Source organism: Onychomys torridus, chromosome 12 (assembly GCF_903995425.1).
Source record: "Onychomys torridus chromosome 12, mOncTor1.1, whole genome shotgun sequence".
Taxonomy (NCBI): Eukaryota; Metazoa; Chordata; class Mammalia; order Rodentia; family Cricetidae; genus Onychomys; species Onychomys torridus.
The window spans coordinates 66,892,473-66,917,190 of record NC_050454.1 but is presented as its reverse complement, the minus strand read 5'-3'; the positions used below and the strand labels follow the sequence as shown (position 1 = coordinate 66,917,190).

Sequence of the window (24,718 nt, the reverse complement as noted above, 5' to 3'; positions counted from 1 at the left end):
CCATGTGTTGTCAGATGATTCAGTGGAGTGGGTTTTGATTTCTGGAGAAGGGATAGGAAACAGAGACGTAAGAATGGAAGTCTTTTAGTTCATCATTGTCATTGGTGATGGATGCTCTCCCTCATTTCTAATCAATTCTCTCTTCTGTCTTTTGCATTGGCCCGTTTGCTTTCCTATTTTCTGATCTACATCATTTCACATCTGTTTTCCATCTGCCCTCCGATCATCAGTCAAGTCCTAGTATAGTAAATGTAAGAGATACACATTTCATGTCATAGATACTGAAATAATTGGTAGATGTAGCCCGTAACCTTGTCATCCTATAGGGTTTTTTTAAAAAATATATTCAGATTATTGGAATTATAAAAAATTGCAAAAAATGATCCATTCTTTCATAGTTCCTCATATTGTTCATGTGTGATCGTGGTGTCAATTTTACTACATGCCTGTACTAAGTATCTTTATATGTGTATGTATGTATCTGTTCATTGTAAGTGTGGGCGCAAGGACAATGGTGGGTGCCATCTGCAGGAACACAAACCACCTCCAATTGGGTTTCCAATTGGCCTAGATCTCGCCAAGTAAACTAGACAGGCTGGCCAGCTAGCCCCAGGGATCACCCTGTCCCCCTCCCAAACACCGGATCATGGTGACAGTTAGAAATAGGTCCTGCAGAAGAACTCAGGTCCTCATGTTCGCAGGGCAAGCGCGCTGCCAGCTCAGGTATTACCCCAATCCAGTTCTTAAGTATTTTAATGGTTCAAACTGTTTATTTAAAATATCTACATCATTACTTAATCCTTTGAAGTAATTAGAGTAGAATCTGAATCTTAAAAAATCATGCTAACTAAACTAAAACTTGCCCAGTTTTAATATTTATTTTATGGCACAATTTATAGCTAGCTTTCTTGCCTTAAAACAGATACAATGCTAAGTGATTTGAGTAAATGTATGTAGGAAAACAAATTTGTACTACTTAATTTTTTCCCTAATGGAATTCCTCTTGCAAGTAAATTTTCTTGAGTGTTTTACAAAGTCGAAACAAGCCAGATGCTCAACAGCCACCCATCAATATTCTCTAACATTTGGAGTTTTTCTGGCACGAACAAGTGTTACGAACACAGTTGATACTTTGACCAGCTTTGATATTGAAGCTCATAATGAGAATCTGAGGATTTAATTAACCCCCTTTAAAAAAATATTTACTTTTATTTTATATACCTCAGTGTTTTGCCTGCATGTATGTCTGTGTGAGGATGCTGGATCCCCTGGAGCTAGAGGACAGTTGTCAGCTGCTATGTGGGTGCTGGGAGTTGAACCAGGGTCCTCTGGAAGAGCAGCCAGTGCTCTTAACCTTGGAGCCATCTCTCCAGTCCTTAATTAGCTTCTTAGGACTGTGTTTTATTTTAGATTGGCCATGCTATGTTGGTTCATGATTCTGAAACTTTCACCAAAATAGGAGGACTCATAGGAAGTACATCTTCCATATCCTGATTTTAGAATAACTATTTGCCAACCATAAAGGTCTTTAGATTTTTTATTAAGCCTATGCAAGTATTTACTGGTCTCAACCTTGAAACTTTTCTGCCTTAACCTCTAGGGTGTAGGGATTTGTAGGCATGTGCTAACACTCCAGCCCGTTGTCATAGGTGTGGTGTGTATTCACCTTTATTTTTTAAAGTTATCAGGACAGTGAGTAAATATAAAGACATTTGGAAAAATATATGCAGCCTGAACCGTGTTCTCTGTACAGCCCTAAACCCCACCTGCCGTTTGTCTGTCCTTCCCTGTGTGATTCCAGATGTCAGCAGTGTGGTGTTTGGGGCACGGTGGGGTCCCTGTTCTGTTTCATAGTGCCCAACAGCTGGCTGGTGAGGGCTGCTCTGAGGTTTGTCCCCAGTATCTCCTGGGTGAGGTTAGTACTGGCTGTGATGTCCAGACAGTGGAAGTGACAGTCTGGTTAGGAATGTCCACAAGTGTTTATTAATGGTGACAGACGGTGTCCCAACTGCTCTGGTCCTGTTATTGAGACCCCATGAAACTCTGTCCTCCTTCCTTTCCACCTCAGTAGGGAGCAGTTGGCAAAACAAGATGTTTCCTTGTAATTAAAGATTTTGTGAGGACCTGGGGGAGAGAGAAGCATCTCCAACCCTGACCCAGACATTACCCCCACTCCCCCCCACCCCACCCCTGCCCCAGCCAGGCACACAGGGAACTTTTCTTGTCCCGTCATCCTATTACTGTTTTCTTATTGTTCATATCCCACAAGCAAAGGGTAGCACTCTTAAAGGCTTCCCTGTTGTGTGTTCCCTCAGCTCACCCATCCCCCTTCTTCACCTCTGACATGAGAGCCCTGGGCTGTCCCAGGGGGCATCCTGTCTCAGAGATAGAGAAAGAAAGCCAGGTACCCAGGGAAGTATTCACTAAAACGGTATCTGTTCTGCCCTGTGGACTTCAGAGGTCACAATCTGTGGGACTAAAACCCAGGCCGGGTTTCCCCAAGAACCAGTGATAGGAAAAGGTCTTTATCATTCTGTTGTGTGCTCCCAGGGAACTCATTTCCACTGTCTGGAAATGTGCTTTGTGGTAATACATGACTGTCCTCCGTGCATGTATTAAAGAACCACCACTCCTCCGTCTCCCATTTTCTGCATACGGATTCTCCAAACCCGAGCACACTCCGGAGGCCTGCAGTGATCTGGACTGGTGTCTGTACCGTTGCGGTTCACGGAGTGCCCACTGGCACACTGCCCACCGAGCTAGCTGTGACTGAGTGGACGTTAAGGGGATGATGACTGGAATGCTTTTAGTTAGGTCTCTGTGTTTATATTTATACTCACAGTATAGAGTAGGAGTATTTACCAGTTAAAACGAATTTCACTTATTAAAAGGTAATTCTCAGCCAGCTGTGGTGACGCATGCCTTCAATCCCAGCACTTGGGAGGCAGAGGCAGGTGAATCTCTGTGAGTTTGAAGCCAGCCTGATCTACAGAGTGAGTTCCAGGACAGCCAGGGCTACACAGAGAAACCCTGCATTGAGAGATATTTTTATCACTTACTTTATATAAAATTAAAATTTTATTTTGAAAATTTGAGAAGTTTCAAATTTATGTAAAAATAAGATACACATAATAAATCCCCATGTGCCCATTGCATAGAATTTATAATGTTAAGGTTTACTGATTCCACTTCTAAGTGTGGACTACTTTGGAAACCAATTCTAAAAGCTTATTATTTACTTGATAGTATTTTAGGGTGTATTTTTAAGTGATAAGGGCACTTTACAATTAAAAGTACCCATTTAAACATGTCATTTATTGTAGTATAACTTCATGGTGTCTGAAGCATTTGATGGTTTTTGTTTGTTTGTTTTGTTTTTGTTTTTGTTTTTCTAGACAGGGTTTCTCTGTGTAGCCCTGGCTGTCCTGGAACTCGCTCTGTAGACCAGGCTAGCTTCAAACTCACAGAAATTTACCTCCTCTGCCTCCTTCTTGAGTGCTGGGATTAAAGGCATGCACCACCACTGCCTGGCATCTTGAAACATTTGAAAAGTATTTTTCTTTTCTCCATATGCCTCCTTTTTGTGTACTGAGAAGTATTTATAAAACCATATTATGATGGCATCTTTTATAATCAAAATTAATTCAAAAATGGCTTTTGAGATTGAGTAGATCCTTTGAGCTATCCTAGAGAAAGCAAAGCCCCTGGGCATGCTAATTCCCAAGTCATTTGATATGCTTCTCAGGTTGGAGGCACACTTGCACTGCCCCTGTGGGAGCCCCATTCTGGAATATATAAGTACGATCCCGTTCTGGAATATAGAAGTAAGACTATATGCTTTGCCTGCATGCTAACTTGTTTGCGGTGAGCTGCTAACACCTGTCCTGGGGGCCCCAAATTTTCTGGAGCGCAGCCTTTTTCTCTCACTGTGAATGCTTTCTCCCCTCTCTTGTTACCCTGCGTGTGTGTGTGTGTGTGTGTGTGTGTGTGTGTGTGTGTGTGTGTGTAGTAATATTCAAGGGCTTCTTTAATGTACATAGATTTTGTAGGAAAAACCAGGGTTACAGAGCGCAGTTAATCAAATACATGAAAAGGCCACGACTCAGTTTTCTACATTGAATTGCATGATCCCTATAGAACTATTATTATTAATGAGTTCCAGGTCTGATTTGTATTCTCACCCTTTAAGGATAGGATCCCACCACTCACCCCATCTCTTATTGTCTTTAGGAAACAAGATAACAGTCCCACGTCCTTGGAGAAGTTATCTCTCCTCTTTACAACTAAACATTTTCCTTCCTTCCCATGCCAGGCACATCAACTGGATCATTCCGCCCATTACCTGCGCCTGAAATTTCTAATGGAGAACAAGATGCAGGTCTACATTCCACAGCCCGAGGAGGACATTTACGAGCTGGTAATGTTTATGCCCGATGTCCGTATCCATTCCGTTTGAGATGATTTTCAAATTATGCATGTACTTGTGGTAATTGTCGCTGGTGGAGTGGAACGGGTTCTGAAATGAGAGAGCTTCCTTTGGAGCTCCAAAGCTGGCAGAAATAACCACGCATCTCAGACACCCCAGAGCTCGTCCAGGGAGCAGGGCTACACAGGACGCGGAGACCTGCAGGTAATGCTCAGGTGAGGGTTTAGTCATCACTGCTAACTCTTCCTGCAGACGTCTTTTTAATCGGTGACTCTAAGATCAGTCGGCAGTTGTCAAAATAAACGCACGCGCACTCCAGTACTCTGCGACTTCCACGTTCTTATGAAAACTGATGGGTTAAATCTTGTGGGTGTAAAACAAAATTTCAAAACTACCCCGGCCATCTGATGACATGCCCCAAGCCTCTCTTGGAGAATGTTCTGGCCTCTTGATACTTAGTCATCCTTCTGGGGCCACAGAGCTGCTGGTTGTGGATACGGGCATGAAAACAGGGTAGGGCCTTACCACAGAAAGCAGAAGTGTACAGCCCAGAGGCCTCCTTTGGAAAGGGGAACCACGGTGTAGAATTTCATAGGAAATGGTATTTCAAATCAACTTCTTGAACTGTACTTCTTATATTAGGAAATACTCACCAGTGTTAAGCACACAGTTTAAAGAGCTTTGACAAATATGTACAATTATGTTTTCCCTGCATCAGTTACGATTTGGAATGTTTCTGCCAACCTCTATAGAAGGTCACCTCAGATCCCTCTAAATGTTTCTAAGGAAATGTGAGACTGTACTTCTGTAACACTCTGTCACGTTATCTGTTGGAAAAGGATCAAGATGGGGCTGGAAGGGGTGTGTGTGTGTGGTTCTGTGGTTAAGAACACTGACTGCTTGCAGAGGAACTGACTGTGGATTCTCAGTACCGACGTGGTGGCTCTCAACCATCCATAATTATGGTTCTGGAGTATCTGATGTCCTCTTCTGGCCTGTGTAGTCACTGCACACATGTAGTACAAAGACACACTTGCAGGCAAAACATCACATATATATATATATATATATATATGTGTGTGTGTGTATATATGTGTATATATACATATATATATATGTATATATATATGTATATACACACACATATGTATGTATAAATAATATTGAGGAAAAAAGGGTAAAGGACCAAAATGATTAGTCCCCTCTAAGCCACTGTTGACCAGGTCGATGGAGGAGGCCACATGAACAGTGAGGGGCCGAGGTGTCCCTTCTGAGAGGTAGAGAATAGCCAGTGCTGTGAACGAACTCTGTGTGAGAGTCCTTTCCTTACTTAAAGAAGGAAAAGAAGTACTTAGGAGGCTGAGGCAGGAGGATTACCTGGCCCTCGGGAGTTCAAGACTGCCCCGGAGAACAACATAGCAAGATGTGTGTGGTGTGGTGAGCATCTGTAACTTAAGCACTGGAGAGACTTAAGGCAATGGACCGAGAGTGAAGGTTTGGGGCCAGCCTTGGCTACACAGTGAATTTCAGATCGGCTTGGGGCATAAGCTGGAACTATGTGATCTAGAAACTCTGAGAGAGGGGACTATTGAAAGAGGTGAAGCTGATAACACTGATGTGGTTGAGTTTATGCCTCACGACTTGTGAGTTTTGCATCCCAGACATCGCAGGGCTCGTAGGTAACCAACTTCTGTGCCCCGGGTGTGCCAGGCATGTGTGCTACTTTGAGCCACAACCTCAAAATTTTTATCACTCGTATAGTATTGTTTTAAATTTTTTATTTTAGTATTTTATGTGTGTAAGTGTTTTCCCTGCATGTATGTGTGCACCGTATTCATGCCTAGAACCTAAAGAAGTCAGAAGAAGGAGACACATCTCCCTGGAACTGGTGTGACAGACGGTTGTGAGCTGCCATGTGGGGGCCGGGAACTGAACCGGGGTCCTCTACAAGAGCAGCCATTGGTCTTAACCACTTGAGCCCCCTCTCCAGCTCTCCTCACATACTGTTTTTAAGCTGTGGATATTATGTGGTCTTATCCAATGGGGTGATGAAGTGCTAAGTTCAGTCTGTTTGGGCCTGTGATTGTAATGTCCATGTTAGAACTTTAAAAAATCTAAAGTACAGAGAGACCATTGTGTTCTCTCTCGCCCTTTGCAGAAGTCTGGCCCAGAGATTCCCCGGAAGCAGTTGCCATGGTCTTGCCTACACCAACACCTCCAGCTTACCAAGTTCTTTAAGCTTGTGTGCTCTGGGCAGCTGGGGGTCTGACAAAGCTTATAGACCCCTGCCCAGAGCAGTGCTTATAATTACATAAGACAGGATATGTATGGACTTCCCCATGGCTTAGTTATACCAAAATACTTCACAAAATTCAACTTTAAATGACAGATAGCATGTTATTAGCTCACTAAGTTGTAAGACCTGGTAGTAGGTATAGTGGCTACCAGTACTCAGGAAGTAGTGGCAAGTATAAACAGTCTTGGGAGCTATTCGTAGCAACTAGACTATGATAACTATATATAACTAGTCTATGATAGACTGAGATAACTTTTCTATTTATGATGAAGTCGCAGGCACTCTCAGGGTTGCTGTGTGTGGTGCCCGTGTGCACTCATGATCAATGAAGAGGCTACGTTTTACAATATTCTGGGTAATTTTTACTGTTTCCCCTAAGTTCACAACCCCTGGAGTCATCTCAGTGGGTCCCAGGTTTTGGCTCTCTGCCTTAGATCATTCATTTGGATGTGGTTTCATTCCCAGGCAGAGCCCCTCTGAGAAATGTTCCTGGTGGCTTTTCGAGAGCTTATGCGATGTCTTGTCCCTTTCTGAACAAGCAGCAGTCCACACAGTGTTAATTAGCTTTGGTTCTTCATCTGCAAGTTGATGCCAGTGCTTTGCAGGAACCATGTTCTCACACATCCCCCACCCCCACCTTGCCCCAAATACTTAATTCCATGCCATCAAAGCAGAACAGTGAGGCCTGGGCTCCAGATCTTCTTGGCGGGTGATGAATGTTCATGTTAGTGAGCAGGGAGTTCTCTTGCCTGTGAATATCTACTACTGGTTACTGTCTGTCTGCATTCCTGATTATATCCATGTAAATGTTGCCCATTGGGCTATTTCCTCGTGACTAGTTGTTGGGACCAATCCATGGAATGGTCGCAAACCTGGGGTGCAGTCTGTAGAGACACTACCTTTCAGATCCCACACTAAATGAGTTCTTATTCAAGTGATGGGGGAATACATTGTGCAGGCAAAATTGATTAATTTATTTCTTCATTCATCCAGCAAATATTTACTTAGCATTTTTGTGCCCGGCATAATCTCCAATTCTCACAGGGTATGTGCCAAAGAGAAAAGGAATTCTGTTTCTGGAGGAGCCTCTATTCAGGTTTGTAGGCACACATATAAAACATGCCGCCATCAGCAGGTTGTAAGTCTTGGGAAAGAAAGAAGTTAGAGGCAGACAGAGGTGTGGTGCTGGAGTGCTTAGCTGTGCCGTCGGCATGGGAGGCGGGAAGAATGAGGGTGTGAGTCTCAGGTATGCTCTGCAGAAAGTGTCTCAAGAGGAGGAGATGGGTCTGGGGAGAAGGGTCCGTTGGTAAAATTCTGGCCACATGAGCGTGAGCTCCAGAGTTAAACCTCAGCAAAAGGGGGTGCAGTGGTGTGCAGCCGTGATCCAGGACAGGGAGAGACAGGAGGGTCCTTAGAGTGCTGGCTACACACATCTGACACCGATCCCTGACCTCCACATGCATGTGTGCACACACACCTGACACCAATCCCTGACCTCCACATGCATGTGTGCACACACACCTGACACTGATCCCTGACCTCCACATGCATGTGTGCAGGCACGTGCATGCCCCTGCATCTACATTTGTAGCTGACAAAACTGACCAGCCTGAGGTAGGGAGGAAGTCACCCAGGAGGTATGGAGGCTGTGCCATGCCAGGAGGGTAAAACAAACAAACAAAAGATGTGGTGCCAGAGATGAAGTTAGAAAGGAACAGGGAGGCTGTGCAATAAGAGTCCAGAGGAGAAGGGAACCCCAGGAGCAAAAGGACTTTACACATGGCCTTTTACATCTGTGGATTCATCAGGCTGTAGATTGAGAGTGTTTGAAAACAAAAGGGAAAACACCTCCCAATTGTTACTTCTCTATGATATGTAATCTATACAGTACAATGTACAGTTGATGGCCATGACCGTATTGAGTATGTGTAGACTTCCTTGGTCCTGATTCCCAATCCAGAAACAATCATTTATTTTATTAGGTAGGTATCAAGTGCAATCTAAAGATAATTCACAGTATGTATGAGCTGGTGAGCATAGATTTTATGCAAATACTATTTTCCATAGGGGAGTTGAGTAAGCAGGGGTTTGGGTATTCTGGGGTCATGTGGGCCCTGGAAACCAGCCCTATATTTAGTAATGACAATAGGTGACCTCTTCTGTTACAGGCTCCTTGAGGGTGGTGTATGGCCGATGGACCATAGGGCACAGGACAGTGGGCACACAGGACCTCTGCAGGCTAGGACACTGTGGCTGAGATGGGCGGCCATGGTGGCTTAGGCTGGGGCGCCCAGAGGAGACAGGGAGATAGAACATGACTTCACGAGACCCAAGGACCCGCTTATTCAAAGCCATGTTAAAATCTGATGATCTCTTCACCCACTTTTTGAACGGAGTAGGGGAGATGCAATTCCATTAGTTTAATAAAATGGAGGTAATTTAATCTATATGCCACTTATTTCTGCATAAAGTGACCAGATTTCAAATTCCCTAGCTCCAAATTCTGTGGTTTCAGAGAAACATCTTCTTCTTCTTTTTTTTTTTTTAGCTGAGGACCGAACCCAGAGCCTTGTGCTTGCTAGGCAAGCTCTCTACCACTGAGCTAAATCCCCAACCCGAGAAACATCTTAAGACACAACACATTCTTGTATTTTATGAGAGTTGTTTTGCTCAATCTGGCCTCAGTCTCAGTCAGCACAAGAGGCCCATGTATACTGCACTGAGCTGTCCTGAGAGACCAGCAGAAAGCAGAGATTCTGCATAGACTATTTCCCGCTGGGTGTTCGCAGAAATGGGTAGAACAGTGGTTCTATGCTGCCACCTGGTGGGAAGGATTGGCCGTCACACATATTTGAGAATACTCCCTCTCCCAGGGCTCACCTAAGCAGAGAACAGTGGGTAAGGCTGTATTGCTCACTGTACTGTCCTGCTGGGTCTTTGTAAGCTAATTATTTGAGCCATTCCATATTTGTCATTTTGGTGACTGTGTTTTCTGATCATAAAATCACTATCCCTGAAGTCTTCTAATTGGACAGTTACATTTTGTGAGACATTTCTGAAGTATCTACATGAAGTCATATTGAGATAGACCCCTCCCACCCAGGCTGTACCGCTAACGTTCCTAGCTCTAACCCCCATTGTGCGGTGTCATAGTACACTGAGGAGGCAACTTGTATTCTCTTCTTGCCTGAATAAACTGACGTGTTGGGGAGACAGGGCAGGGGCAGCCATCAGCAAGGACTTCTTCATTACTACAGAATGAAGTAGCTGCTCAATTCCGTGGCTTGAGATCAATTTTCATTTCAAAATCAAATAACAGTTTGCATTTGGTTTTGCTCGTTTGTTTTCAAATTTGGATTTCAGCTTTAGGCTTTTTTGCCTAAGAAGGTCCACTCTCCCCACCTTGGGCCCCTTTGGGTGTCACAGGTTGGCCTGAGAGTCACCATCGTGGGTCAAGAGAGCTCTATCTCTGGGGGTTGTAAGACTGGGCTTAGATCCTGCCCTGCCCACCCTGGCTTTACAAACTTATTGCTATCTCACCAGCCTTAGCCCCCCTATTTGTAAAATGGAGATCGTAATTGCCCCAGTACGAGATGAAAAGGCACATAGTTGAAAATTCATGTTGTCTGAGGTTAGTTAGGCCCAGATAGATGAAACCTTAACATCAGTTAATTTCAACAACACTTCTGAGGTGCGAACTATACACTATTTCAATCGTGAGTTTCTACAGAAACACATTATAGACTGTGTTGGGTTATTAGACAGTGGATTGATTGTGCACTTAATTTTCTAGCCTATTTTGTATAGTTAGAGAATCTTGTCCATCCACACAGTTTGTTTCCGTATCAACATCCATCTCTACCAATTTACCCGACTGTGGATTTTCATGTGTAAGTGCTGTGGAGCAGCACAGAGGTGCCATATAATTTGAGGAATCTCACTCAACATGTTTATAACCACTGATTAATTTCGATGAATCCCTTGCCTAAGCACTGGAGGGTTTAATGACTGAGGCATTATTTTTCAGGTCTATGCTGAATTTAGGGTGTTATCTGGAGTGATATGTGTGTGTGGGGCGAGGATGGGTTAGAATCCATACTGTAGCTGAACTTGGTAATGAGAATTCTAAAGTTTCCATTATAACTCTCAATAGGTTACAACATAAAAAAAGAGAGACTGATGTAATATGTATTTTTGTTCAGGTATCAATTATGAAAAAATAGATTAACAAAATGCTGACCAATCCTAAGAAGCTATTTGTGATGGATGGGGTCCTAATTAGCCTCCTCTCTGTAATTTGCAGCTTTACAAAGAAATTGAAATCTGCTCCAAAGTCACCCAGAGTATTCACATTGAGAAGTCAGACTCAGCCGCTGGAAATTATGGTAGGTTTATTTGTCTTTGCTCTTGGGTGCTTGTGTTCCAGTTAAAGCATGTCTCTGTAAACAGAACTTGCACATATTTACAATTCAATAAAAAGCCTTTGGGTCCTGTCTCAAACAACTCATCTGACTCCTGTGTTGTGAAGAGCAGTTGAGCTACAAAGAGAGATCCTCACCCTGGGCACGGGGAGGGAAGCCTCTGGCCTTCAGTCTCTTAACTTGAATCTGCAGGATTCTGCTGTCTTAAGGAAATTGGTAGTTGAGGGGTGGGGAGTAGGGGTGTGGAGAGATGGCTCAGTGGTTAAGAGCACTTGCTGCTCTTCTAGAAGATCCAAATTTGGATCCCTGCACCTTGGGTGGCTTACAACTGCTTGTAGCTACAGTTCCAAGAGATCCAATGCCCTGCCTTCTTCTGGCTTCGATGGTCGATGCACTTGTGTTTACCATACACTCACACGCAGTCACACAGACGCACAGAAGTACAGTCATTAGAAGGAACTGGACATAAGGAGAATGGATTGTTTTATGATGTGCATAACGTGAAGGAAATGTTTATGTACCCATCCGGACCACAGACAGGCACCGTCCTACTTTCTCCATGGGTGAAGTTAAAAGGGCTTGCTTACCGCTGGGTTGCTGGTTCATGAGGACGGAGTGCATAGTGTCCTTGAGGACTGTGACTTATTACGGTGAAATAACACAGAGACAAGAGGACAGGAAGAAAGTGTAGGGACCACAGCCTTGGGCTTCCAGAACTGCTCGCTCACTGGAGTGAGAGTTGAGTCTCCAGGGTCGGAGTGTGGCAACACACAGGATATACTGTTTTGGGGGAACTTGTAGAGAGACTCAGTCCCGACTTTTCTTGGAAAGTAGGTCATCTAGACACCCTCTGTCTGACACACAGCAAAGTCCTAGAGTCCCAGGAGGAAAGCAGGCGCTCACTCGGAATGACATGGTTTGTACTGTGTAGACATAAAGGCACATTGGAGTGTTGGGAATTTCCCTCCAACTAAGTGGTAGACGTCAGTCAAGGGCCAGACATGTGCAGGTCTGTCTGTCTTTTTTCTTTTCTTTTCTTTCTTTCTCTTATTTATTTATTTTTTATTTTTTTGAGACAGGTTTCTCTATGTAGCTTTGGCTGTGTCCTGGATCTCACTCTGTAGACCAGGCTGGCCTGAAGCTCACAGAGATCCTCCTGCCTCTGCCTCCCAAACACCAGGATTAAAGGTGTGCACCACCACTACTCAACTGTTGTGAACATCCTTCAAAAAAAAAAAACAAAACTCATATCTTAGATATGTAGTCCTTCCCGTATATTTAAGACTACTTTTAGCTTCAACAGTAACAGAATTAGGCCTGAGTACAGTAAGTGGGGGAATCTGGAGAGATAAAGTTAGCCGAGGTAACAGTCACAAAGCCCAGCGCCCCAAACCTGACATTTCTTTCTCACCCTCACCACGTAGCCTCTGAGGGACCGGCTGAGACTCCTGTTGTCTATACTCCCAAACCAGGCTGGAGAACTTGTCACCAGAGATGTTGTCTGTGGTTTCCATAGAGGAAGTAGGAGAAGTGGTGAATTAGGTCTTACTCAGTGACAGTCATAGGTCTAAGCAAATCACAGCCATCTATTTACAAAGTGTGGGCCTACTGTGTGTTGGAAGGAGCTGGCAGTTCCTGGTGAAATGTCAAGACCACCGCTTACATGTATTTGAGATCTCTCTCTGAATGTGGTTTGAATCTTTCAGTGTTTGAAAATTTCCAAATCCTTCACAAGACAGCTGGCATTATGTTCATTCTGCATCTCCTCCCGCAGACAAATAACCTCATCTCAAAATGCTCAGCAGAGTACTGCATCCTAATGAATAGGACCTGATTTTGTAGCTCTGGCCATTATACCTTCCTGCCATTTACTGCTTGGCCCTCAAACTGACACATCAGAAAGCCTGGAGGACATTTTCAATGGCCAAGAATTAATGTTTATAAAGGGCTTACTATCCAACAGAAGCGTGACCTCCGTGATTAAAGCCGTAATTGGTGGCACTGGCATAAACAAGCGCCTGGTGCCTTGGACTCGGATGCTCTGTGGTAGTGCTTCTTCCTCGGCTCATTCCTAATTTCTGTCGAGTGAGAGTAAGCCAGTGGGAATCTAGAAAAGAGCAGATTTCCAAGCTCTTGGGCTTTTAGTCTGGACCGAGTGAGTTTGGGACCCAGAAGTAGGCACTTGGCATAAAAACACCCTGTAGTTACCTCCATTTCCCTAGGGGATGTTCCACAGGTGCCTAAAATTGTAGTTAGCACAGAGCCCTACACTATTTTGCCCCTCTATACATGCATACCAATAATAAAGTTCAAAGTTTTAATGTGTGCATACTTTGTGTGTTTTATCTATGTACTGTGTTGCATACCTGGTGCCTTTGGGAGCCAGAAGAAGGAACTGGAATTAGAGATGGTTGTGAGCCACTATGTGGTTGCTGGGAATTGAACCTGGATCCTCTGGAAGAGTAGCCAGTGCTCTTAACCATTGAACCATCTCTCCAGTCCCTAATAAAGTTTGATTTGTAAGTTAAGCACATTAAGATAGTAACAAGATTGGCTCATGATAAAGAAGAGCTGTAACAATATGTTGTAAGTAGAGTTGAGTGTGGTTGACCACAGCCACAGAAGGTAAAAATCCTGGGTGTGAATGTGGGTGCTGGACTGTATAGACTTTCGGGCTGCTCAGACTGTGTGACAGAAAGTGGTGCCTTTGATCCCAGCACTCTGGAGGCAGAGGCAGGTGGATCTCTATGAATTTGAGGCCAGCCTGGTCTACAGAGTAAGATTTAGGACAGCCAGAACTGTTACACAGAGAAACCCTGTCTTGAAAAAAAGAAAGAAAGAAAGAAAAAGAAAGAGCAAGCTTCGTTTTGACTGGGGTTGAGTGACCACCATTTCTTTCAGACAGTTCATAGCCCCCATGCTTGGAGGTTGTGGCCGTACTGCACTGATGGAGGAGGTTCTCAGGGTCAAACCACTCGGTACCATTTCCTAAGCTGCACTCTGGAAAGCCCTGCTGCATGGCTGGTGGCGTCAGCTAAGCCCATTCTCAGTATCCTGACTCCTATCTGCAGTGGTGCGTTGGCTGGGAAAGATGAAGAGTCCCTGTTAGAGATATTTTTCTGGTTGCTGTTGAGGAAATACTCTAACAGAGCAACCCAGTGGAGAAGGGGTTTATTTCAGCTCACAGCCTGATGGGATGGTCTGCCACGGTGGGGAAGTCCTGTGGCAGCAGGCGTCAGAGGAAGCTGGAAACAGTGAATGCTCACCAGTGGACCTTCCCACCTCAGTTAACCCAGTCATGCCTGATGGTCTCCTAGGGGATTCTAGATCTTACTAAATTGGCAGCCCATAATTCTAGATGATCTGTTGTCCTCCGACCCTAGAGAATGCTGTGGTATCTCAAAGCAGACTCAGCCAGTCTGCATCCAGCCCTAATGTGTAGCTTTCCTGTACAGATGAGCTCCACAGGTATGCAGGCCATTTGAGGATGACCTAATAACTCAACTGGCTGAATAAATTTTTAAAGAGTAAACACTTAGGCCAGTCAGTGATGGGCTCACACCTTTAATTCCAGCATCCAGGAGGCAGAGGCAGGTGGATCTCTAAGTTTGAGGTGGGCCTTGTCTGTAGAGAGAGTTCCAGGACAGCCAGGACTACACAGAGATACCCTGTCTTGAAAAAAAACCAAACCAATCAGAAAATGAGTAAACACCTGGGAATTCTTCTCTCCTTGCCAGCCCCTAGATGGCGCTCAGATTACATGCTGCTTAGACTAAGCTAGGTCCTAGGTGGTCTCTGAGTGGAAGTGTGCACAGGTCAACACTGTAGCTCTCCCTTGTCTCGGAGTACCTCTGAGATTCTGTTAGCCATGTGTCATCCTTTTGGTGTGTGTCTGTACTTGAAGAGTTATTTCATCCTGGGCCTGGTTTGGGCCTCTCTATGTGGATTGCCTTTGGCCATGGGTGTCGGTATGAGGGATTTCCTGGCAGTTGGTCAAATCAGCTAGTGGTGGAGTTTCTTCACTCAGTCATAATTACTTCCTTTACTAGGTCGCTAGGCCTTCCTGTTTTTACAAGGGCAGCCTCCTGACTGCTGGTTACCTTAGTTTGATATTGAATGATCTCCTTCTGTCTGTTGGCAATCATTTTGGCCTTTGTTAGAGTCTGCTGAGATTAGAGCGTTCCTGTCCCACATAAAACCTTTGTTAATTGCCTGTAAGATCGCTGTGCTCTTCATTCAACTTATGCTCGTTGATGTAGGAGATGGTTACACAGACCCCCACACTTGTTGATGTAGGAGATGGTCACACAGACCCTTACACTTGTTGGTGTAGGAGATGATTACACAGACCCCCACACTCGTTGATGTAGGAGATGGCCACACAGACCCTCACACTTGTTGATGTATGAGATAGTCACACAGACCCCCACACTTGTTGATGTAGAAGATGGTTACACAGACCCCCACACTTGTTGATGTAGGAGATGGCCACATAGACCCCCACACTTGTTGATGTAGGAGATGGTTATACAGACCCCCACATTTGTTGATATAGGAGATGGTCACACAGACCCCCACACTTGTTGATGTAGAAGATGGTTACACAGATCCCCACACTCATTGATGTACGAGGTGGTCACACAGACCCCACACTTGTTGATGTAGGAGATGGTCACACAGACCCCACGGCTGTACCTGTGCTGCACAGTGGTGCCGGCATGAGCTTCTTGGCCCCGCCCTACACATTTGTCCTTTAGGATGCTGTGTGTGTGTTCCTAAGGTTGTGTCCTCCTTGCACAGACTTTGGAAAGGAAGCTGTGCCCACAGCCCCTTTGTTTGGGCTGTTCACAGTCAGAGATGATCCACCCGACTGAGAACTCTAGTATACTTCTCATGTCCAGATGTCTATATTTGTGTACCCAAGTGCTTGGTGCAGAAATTCATAGTTGATTGTAGGGCTCCCCTGCCTCACCAACTCCTTATCAGTCATTCACACACACACACACACACACACACACACACACACACACACACACACACACCAAGGAACAGAAGGAAATTTCTGCCTTGATCTTGTCTTCCAACTAAGCAGGCTCATTCTCAGCACATGCCATTAGCATCTTAACCCCCTCCCCCATAAGAATGAAATTCAAACTGATAACAGAGTGAAGACTAGGAAGTTCTGTTCTCTGAGAGAGTTCTAGGAGAATTAGCAGTGGCAGGTGGACTTTATTGCCAGCAGCCGGTTACCTGTTTCCTGGTACCATGAGCCAAACAGGAAACTTCATGCTCACTTTGACAGTACTGGAAAAGTCTCAGGCTCTCTGGCAGCCAGCCTTGCAGTAGGCTGTTTCTTTCCTTTCTTTATTTTTATTTATTTTGCCTAATTTTGTAAAACAACTTTTTCTTCTGTTCCCAGCATTGGTTGACTATGTAATAGTTTGATGATCACTAGTAGAGTATGAAATCAGCTAACCAGATTCCAATATGAAGTGGTATAGGTAAAGTGAGTTTTCAGAAAGAATGTGGTAATAAATTCAAGCAGTGTCCAGTAGCAGTGCATATGGGTGAACACACACCCCACCCTGGGACAGTGTGTCCCACCATGTAGAATGAGTGAGTTAAAAAGGTAAGGGGCCCCATGAGGTAAGCCCATCTGTCTGTCGTGTGCCGTGTAAGGAAGAGGATGGGAAGGGCAAATCAATGCCCTTTACCAGGAAACAGGTGAGAGAAAATAATGCCCTTCTGTGTGCATTCACAGGCGAGTTTGAAGTATGAAGCTTAGTGGGCTGAGTGGTATTTATTTTTATGAGTGGTTACTTTTGTAGAGTGATCTAAAAATACTTTTTTCCCCTGCTGTGTAGAACAATCTGAACAACAGGAAAGACAAAAAATTCCAAAGTGTAACCCAAAACACAAGATGTACCTCTGTGCTCACAGCAGGTACTTCCTGTTGTTGGCTAAACATTCCGAGGTGTGATCCCTGTGGTCTGTCTTCTGTCTTCTGCAGGGTTTTCCCTGTCTTCTGTGGACGAAGACGGTATTCGAAGGCTCTACGTGAACAGCGTCAAGGAAACCGGGTTAGCTTCCAAGAAAGGTAAGACTGGGGATGCCTTGGCTGCTTCTGTTTCTGTTACGATTCTTTTTTGCTTTTTAGTTTCTGAGGCAGGGCCTTGATACGTAGCTAAGGCTGGCTTGGAACTCTTGGTGTGGCTCAGGCTGGTCATGGACTCATAATCTTCCTGCATCAGCCTCTCCAGTGTTAGCATCTACAGACTCTGCAAACCCCCACCTCTTACCCCCCCCCCCAGGCTCTTGTTTATCTCATAACCTTTTGGATTTTTCTCATTGGTTAATGAGAAAGACATTTTCAGAAGGTTTGTGTATAAAGAATATTTCTCCTTGAAAACAGTGCCAAGGAAGGGGGTTTTACTCCATGAATTCGGGTGTGCAAGAAATCTCACACTCCTAGGTTTTGGATGAGGCTCTGAGCCTGTATCTATGGGACTACTGGAATATTTCCTCTAATTACAATGGTTCTTTAGCTTCTGGGGAGCTCCGGGGCTTGGGGGAAGCAGAATTTTGGTCTTCACTGTCAGAGGCATTGCCTGAGCCCACAGCACCTCCAGAAGAGGCTGTTCCACTCAGTCACTTCCTGGAGAGTCAGCAGAGGTTGGTTTGAGATCCAGCCTCCTCATCTCTGTTGTCTGCCCTCCCCACCCATGTCTTGCCAGTTTCTTTTGGCCCTCTGAGAACTTACTGTGCATTTTGGCTGCCTCTGGGCCCTGTTCTCCGGCCTCTTGGTGGTCTCAGGTTCCCCTTGTCAACCTAGATTACAGTGGACCCTCGATATCTATGGACTATGCGTCTCTGGGTTCTGCCAGCTACACACTGAAAAATCTCTTGGGGGCGGGGCCGTTAAATTCAAATTTACCAAATAAGTTACCAAATACTGAATACCTTTGTTCCTGTCATTATTCCCTAAACAATATAATGTAGTTACCAGTTTCATAGCATTGATGTTGCTTTAGATATTACAGATAATTTACAGATGATTCAAATATGGCTGTATGCAAATCTGACTCCACTACATCTGCAGATGTTTTCACGGGCCATCTTGGAATCCACCCACTAAGGGTACCAAGAGAAGCCAGAACTTGTCCACTCCATTAGTTTTTTAGGACCACGATTACATATTAAACTCTGTGGCTCAAACACACAAAAAATTTTTCAGTTCAAGAGGCTAGAAATCTGAAGACAAAGTGTTGGGAGGATTGATTCCTTTTGGAGCCTCAGGGAAGAATCTGTCAGAATTCTTAGATACAGTGGCTGCCAGCCATCTTCAGTGATCCTTGGTTATTAACTGATGTGTACCATTTTAGCCTTAGTACTCAACATGGCCATTCCTCCATGTCCTTAGTCCTTCTGTGGCTGTCTTGTAAGAACAGAGGTCATTTTGATTTAACACTCACCCTAAATTTCCATGAATCTTGTCTTAGGGTTTGTTGTTGTTTTGTTTTTTACTTAATTATGTCTTAATATTATATAGTCGTAATAGTTATTTTAATTATCTCCATGATACGTGCCTGAACCTCTTTCCAAAGAAGGTTGCTTCCTGATGTTGTAGGCAGAACATGATTGTTTTTGTTTTGTTTTGAGGGCCTCACTGTTCAGCTCATTATACTTACAAAAATATGAAGCCAATCAGTAAGTTTAGGAATTTTGTTCTTGGTGTGGAATTTTGTGGGAAAATAATCCACCTTGGCCAGCACATGTGTGTCCACTGTGCCTCAGACACAGTTACCCAAATCTCATCTGCCAAGAACTCTGACTGGAGCCCTGGGAACAAAGTGGGCTGAATTTCCTGCCTCCATCCCTGTGGCAGCGGAGCACAGTACTGGGTGTTTCATAGCTTGTGAGTTCCCTGTGTGGGTCATTTCACCCTGTGCTGTAACTGAGTCTGTGCTGTCACAGACAGAGAAGGTGGCACTTGAGGGAGGGATAGTGAGAATCATGTGCTGGCTGTCCTGGGGGAGAACCTCCTGCCTGTCCGTCTGTACTTTCTAGACCACAGGCAGACTGGAGGCCAGAGTGTGCAGAGACGCTGAGCTGCATCTCAGCAGAGAACCGACACAGGTTCATCCCCTGCAGACCTGGGGACTGATCTTTATCGCTGTCAGCAGGATGAGTGTGCTGTGGGCGTGGCCCGGGGGTAGGGGAATCTTCTGGCTTTAGTCACATCCTGTCTTAGTTCTTTGAATCTGAGAACCCTTGATGCTTCATGAAAACAAATGTCTCCCCAGCCTCCTTGCACCATAGAGCAGTGTTCTCAGCAGGCATAAGACCGGTACGTGTCTTCTCCAGGGAGTGTCAGGAGGAGGCACATGGAGTGTTCGCTCTGGCAATTAATGAAAACACATCCCACTGCACCCGCTTGGGGCTCACTGCAGGCCACACAGCCTATGATCCTATTTGTGTATTCTGTACCAAATGTCCCCTCCCCCAGCTTCCATCTAACTCTCCCAGTTTAGCTTGCTGTTGTCGTTCAGCGGGCCTTCGGTACCTGTAATCAGCTGTGAGATATTTTCTTTCCCAGAATCAGTGACTCCAAGTCCTTTGGCCACTCATTAGCATGGAGACTAGAACTCGGACTGGCTCTTTGAGCACAGCCTAAGTGCCTGCAACCCAGTTACAGCGACCAGAATATGTAGTGGAGAGGAGAGGCCAGTGGAGCGATGCCGCAGTGGATCTGCGCATGTTGGCATTAACACACTCTGGTTTTCACAGTCCTTTCTCTGGTTGGCCACACTGGCCTTTTGGCTATTCCTGCAGTTGGGCCCCATGTTCCCACACAGACTACTCTTAGTGTGAGCTCACGTGGGCTGCCCTTGCAGAACGGACTTTTTGTACCTTCGTGTGTTCTTCGACCCTTTGTCTCCACTCGTCATGGCCCTGCTTGTTTTGGGCTGTCACCCTCCCTCTGAGATCGCCCAGAGCCATTTGTTGTCATCCAGGATTTCCTTGATGGCCTCACAGGACACAGCCTGGTTGAGACGGACACACGCCGTCTCGCTCCAGACAGCTTGGATACGTCATAGATACTTTTTTTCATGGTCAGTGGCAACTGCAAGAGCCAGTGTCTATGGAATATCTCCAGAGATGACACGATTTCCATTTCCTCTTGTCACCACATTTCCCTCTTACGTAGGACACTGAGGTTGGGGGGGACATGTCAGCTGTGGCAGAGGCTGCCCATGCCGGAGCTGTGACAGAAAGCCCCAGTGAGAGGTTTCACAGCACAGTACTGCTGACATGGCCTCTCCTCTCCCCTCATTCTGAGAAGAACTCCTCCTGTGTTGTCTTGCTGGTGTTGCCATAACAAAGTACTGGAAGCCGGGTGGCTTACCGCAGCAGAAATGTATGTGCCTGCGGTTCCCAAGAAGCCAGGCAAGGTTTCACTGGCCATGCTCGCCCTGAACCTTTTGGAGAGAACTCTCTCTGGTCTCATCCAGTTTCTGGGGCCCCACATGTTTGTGGGCTTGTGGCTATATCACCCCAGGCTCTGCCTCCATCTTCACTGGCTCCCGCTCTTCCTTGTGAGTCTCTCTTCCATGGGCCCAGTGAAGGTGTGTCAGTCCACCAGACCATGCAGAGTCCTATGGTTGCAACCATAGAGATCCTCTTTCAAGGTAAAATTGTGCTCACGGGTTCTGTGAGTGCAAGGACATGGGGACAAAGTTTCCAGGGGTCAACACTCAACCTGCCGTTATCTGCCAGTTGCATGAACCTGGAACCTTCCTTCCGAAAATCTTCACAGATGCCTTCCGGCTTTCAGGTCTTTTTATCCTAATATCCTGTAATATCTGACTTACCGGTGTTGTAAGAAAAGACCAAAGCCAGCCATGGCTCACACCCATAACCCTAGCACATGAGAGGCAACAGAAGGATTGTTGTGAACTCAGAGTCAGACTCGACTGCATAGTGAGTTCCAGGACATGCATGCACACGCACACACGCGCGTACACACGCGCACACACGCACCAAACACTAACACCTCTGTTTTTCATATATTGGAATTTTATATTTTCTGTTTAAATATTACACTGCTCCAGATTTTTACCTAAAAGTGAATTGTTTAAGGCTAGAGAGATGGCTCAGCGGTTAAAGTCACTGGCTGCTCTTCCAGAGGCCCTGAGTTCAGTTCCCAGCACCTACCTGGCAGCTGATAACCTCTGTAACATCCATGGAGTATGATGCTGTCTTGGTGTGCAGATGTACCTGCCAGCAAAGCACACATAGAAATAAACAGATAAATCATAAATACAATGAATTGTTTACTCAACCGAATTTTACCTTTGGCACAAAAACATTCTCATTTCCTTAATTCCCCTCCCCTCCCCATGTGCTTTTCTTTTCCTCTGTTTTATGCTCAGTAATGGGTTTTTTAAGTTTTGGGAATCTGAGTGAGGATAGCCAGGGTGAGCTCCAAATCTGGGAAGTGAGAACTTTCTAGAATGATCCTTCTGCAGAGTCAGAGCTGGGATCCATGGGTGCCTTGGGTGCGGCAGCTTCTCAATTCTGCAATTCCTCTGTCTCAGCCCCTCCTTCACTTCCCTTCTCAGGGAGACTCCCTTCCCTCAGCCGCCTCCTCCTCAAGCAGCTGCAATGGTTATATAAGGATTTGAACTACCCCTTCCTTAGGCACAGCCTCTGGTTTTCCCAGGTGGGGCTTGTTCTTGACTGACCCTTTGGGGACCCTACCAAAATGAAATGAAGATGTGCTTCCCGGGTCCTTGTGTCATTCAAAGGCAGAGGGAGTAGGGATAACAGCTGCATTTGATTCCATAGACTGTCCTCTCGGTAGGAATTTGGGGACAAAAATCTTACTTATGGTGGTAGGCAGAAGAAACTTCTGCATTTTAGTTCCATAGAAATGATAATAGATACAAGTGTGTACAAAACACTGTCTCCAACATTTCCAGAGACCAGCATGTTGGGGAGTTAACCACACTCAGCATTTGGAAAAGAAAACTGGCAGATGCTTAGAACACACTGAAGAAGTAATGAGTTGGTTCAGGTCAGCAGTTCTCAACCTCTGGGTCGTGACCCTTTGGAAAATCTAAGACCATTGGAAAATCTAGATACTTATATTATGATTCATAACAGTAGCAAAATTACAGTTATGAAGTAGCAATGAAATAATTGTATGGTTGGGGGTCACCACACCATGAGGAACTGTGTTAAAGGGTCGCAGCATTAGGAAGGTTGAGAACCACTGGTCTAGAGCTTTCTCAAACCCATGTGAGTACTCCCAGCAGCCCTGGGGCCGTGAGACTCATTCCAGGAGAGCTTGGCATGCCCCCTCTGTCAGAACTTCTAAGTAGTTATGCCCTGATTTGTGTGACATTAAAGCTTTTCCATCTTGCCTTGGCAGGCCTGAAGGCGGGGGATGAGGTTCTCGAGATCAATAATCGTGCAGCCGGCACCCTGAATTCATCTATGCTCAAAGATTTCCTCTCACAGCCCTCCCTGGGCCTCCTGGTGAGGACCTACCCTGAGCTGGAGGCGGGAGTGGAGCTTCTGGAGAACCCACCGCACCGAGTGGACGGCCCTGTGGACCTGGGCGAGAGCGCCCTCACCTTCCTCACCAGCAACCCAGGTAGGCTATGCCCATGGCTGCGCCTCATCAGCCTGGGCCCTGGGAACGTGCTCCACACTCTGTGCACCTCGGGCATTGCAAGGTGTGGGTGAGTGAGTGGAGCGCGTGGCTGCCCTGTGCTTCCTGCTGACATTTTAAAGGGGAAGGTGTTTTTGTCAGGGAATATGTGCTATGTGTGTGTCTTTGGCTAGTTGTCATCTTGGAGAGGGGTGAGTGATGGGAGGCCACCATTTCATGGTCCTGGATAAAGGCATGGGATCTCATAAGCCCCGGCATGCATAGTCCTCTTGTAGCCTTCTCTGTCTCCAACCCCAAAGTCTGCCCAGCCCTGCTCCTCTTCCCCTGTGAAAGGTACTGGGGGCTTTGTGAGGCATCTTCTCCAGCAGGTGTTTGCTTGGCGTGACTCACATGAACGTGAATCGGATCAGCGGAACCCCTGCCGTACCCAGCTCCATCTGCTACTCTTACCTCCTTTCTTTCCTGCTCCCTCTGGCGCCCATGTATGCATCCTGATAGAAGCAGCTTAGGTGCCCCCTGCCTTGGAAGCCTTCCTGGGACCCCCACAGAGTTAATGCCCGCCCACCACCCCAGCTCCATGACCTGCAAAATGTGTCTCTTTGGGCTCCAGCCATATTGTCCTATGAGTTTTACTTATTTGTTTGTTTTTTTTTAAGTTTTAGTCTAATCGGCTTTCACTTTGTAACCCAGACTGGCTTGGAACTCCCTGAATAGCCTGGATTGGCCTTGAACCCAAGATTTCCCTGCCTCAACTTTCCGAGTGCTGGCATTACAGAACACCTCCGTGCCTGGCTCATTTGATACTTTTTACTTGCCTGTCTCTTTCCCTCATGTTTGTTTTCTTGGAATGGGTGTATTTTTTTCCTCTGTGCGGTCTTTCCCTTTGGACATGGCTTCCCACACAGGCGACCCTTTCCTGTTGAACTCAAGACTGAATGAATGCACAAAGGAACTGGGTGGATTGCTGTAGCTCAGTTTTTATAAACTGGTGCTAGGGTTTGGGTTGACTGACTAGGCTTAATTTCAGAAGCATTTTCTCTTCAGCTTGTCTTTTCAGGAGGGAGAAAAAAAGCTTGAGGCAGGGTGTGCATGCGTGGAGGGGGTGTGCTTTTCTAGTCTCTATATCTGTGTTGTAGGTGCTTGTGTATCGCTGCTTGCCATGCCTGTCAAATTACCATCTGCAGCTTGGCTGCTTCCGCGAGAAGCCTGTGATCGATCATTCGTGGTTTTGTTTCGTGGCTCTTGGAAGAATTTGACAAGCTGAAGCTTCAAAAAAATTGATCGTACTTAGTTACTACTGCCTTTCTTGGATGGCTGTGTTGTAGTGGTCTTGGCTCTTAGAAGCCCTGCTTCTGGGAGCCCAGAAGGCCAAGAAAAGGATCAGGACCATGGAGGCTATTCTCGCAGATGGCCACAAGGTGGCATTTGTGATCCTATAAAACAGCCCGCAGTTCTGTCCTGCAGGCTGACAGTGAAACACACTGGGTGCCATGGGCTTATTGCAGGATTCTGTGATCATGTACATGAAACAGGAGTGTGGCTGTGTGTGGATTAATTTCCTATCAGGATCATTCCTATCCTTTATAGATACAGATTCAGAATTTGCATATTATAATCCACAAACTGAATCCTGATCACCCCACCTGCTTCTGAATGACTTGGATCCGTCCGGCACATCTTGTTTTTACTGCAATGGCAGATTAAGCGGTTGTGATGGGGAGTTATGGTCCAACAAGCCAGAGATGGTAACTCTCTGGCCCTTTAGAGAGAAAGCCCCTGTGTAAAATGGACTCTTGCTTACAAATTGCTTCCTTATTTACTGATACTGTCTATTTCTTACTGTAAAGACCCTTCAAATATACACAGATTATTTCCCTGAGTGTTTTTAAATAGTTGTT

The 24,718-nt window shown here is 45.6% G+C and overlaps 1 protein-coding gene across 9 annotated transcripts in view; it reads left to right on the top strand.

Moving 5' to 3' along the window:
• The window catches only part of Tiam1 (TIAM Rac1 associated GEF 1), a 374,882-nt gene that overhangs the window by 298,882 nt on the left and 51,282 nt on the right, over positions 1-24,718 (top strand). For all 9 annotated transcript variants that reach the window (XM_036203278.1, XM_036203274.1, XM_036203273.1 and 6 more), the window contains 4 exons: positions 4,313-4,417; positions 11,026-11,107; positions 17,154-17,240; positions 22,578-22,802. In XM_036203278.1, coding sequence (XP_036059171.1) covers positions 4,313-4,417; positions 11,026-11,107; positions 17,154-17,240; positions 22,578-22,802 — 499 coding nt within the window. The remainder of the gene's footprint in view (positions 1-4,312; positions 4,418-11,025; positions 11,108-17,153; positions 17,241-22,577; positions 22,803-24,718) is intronic.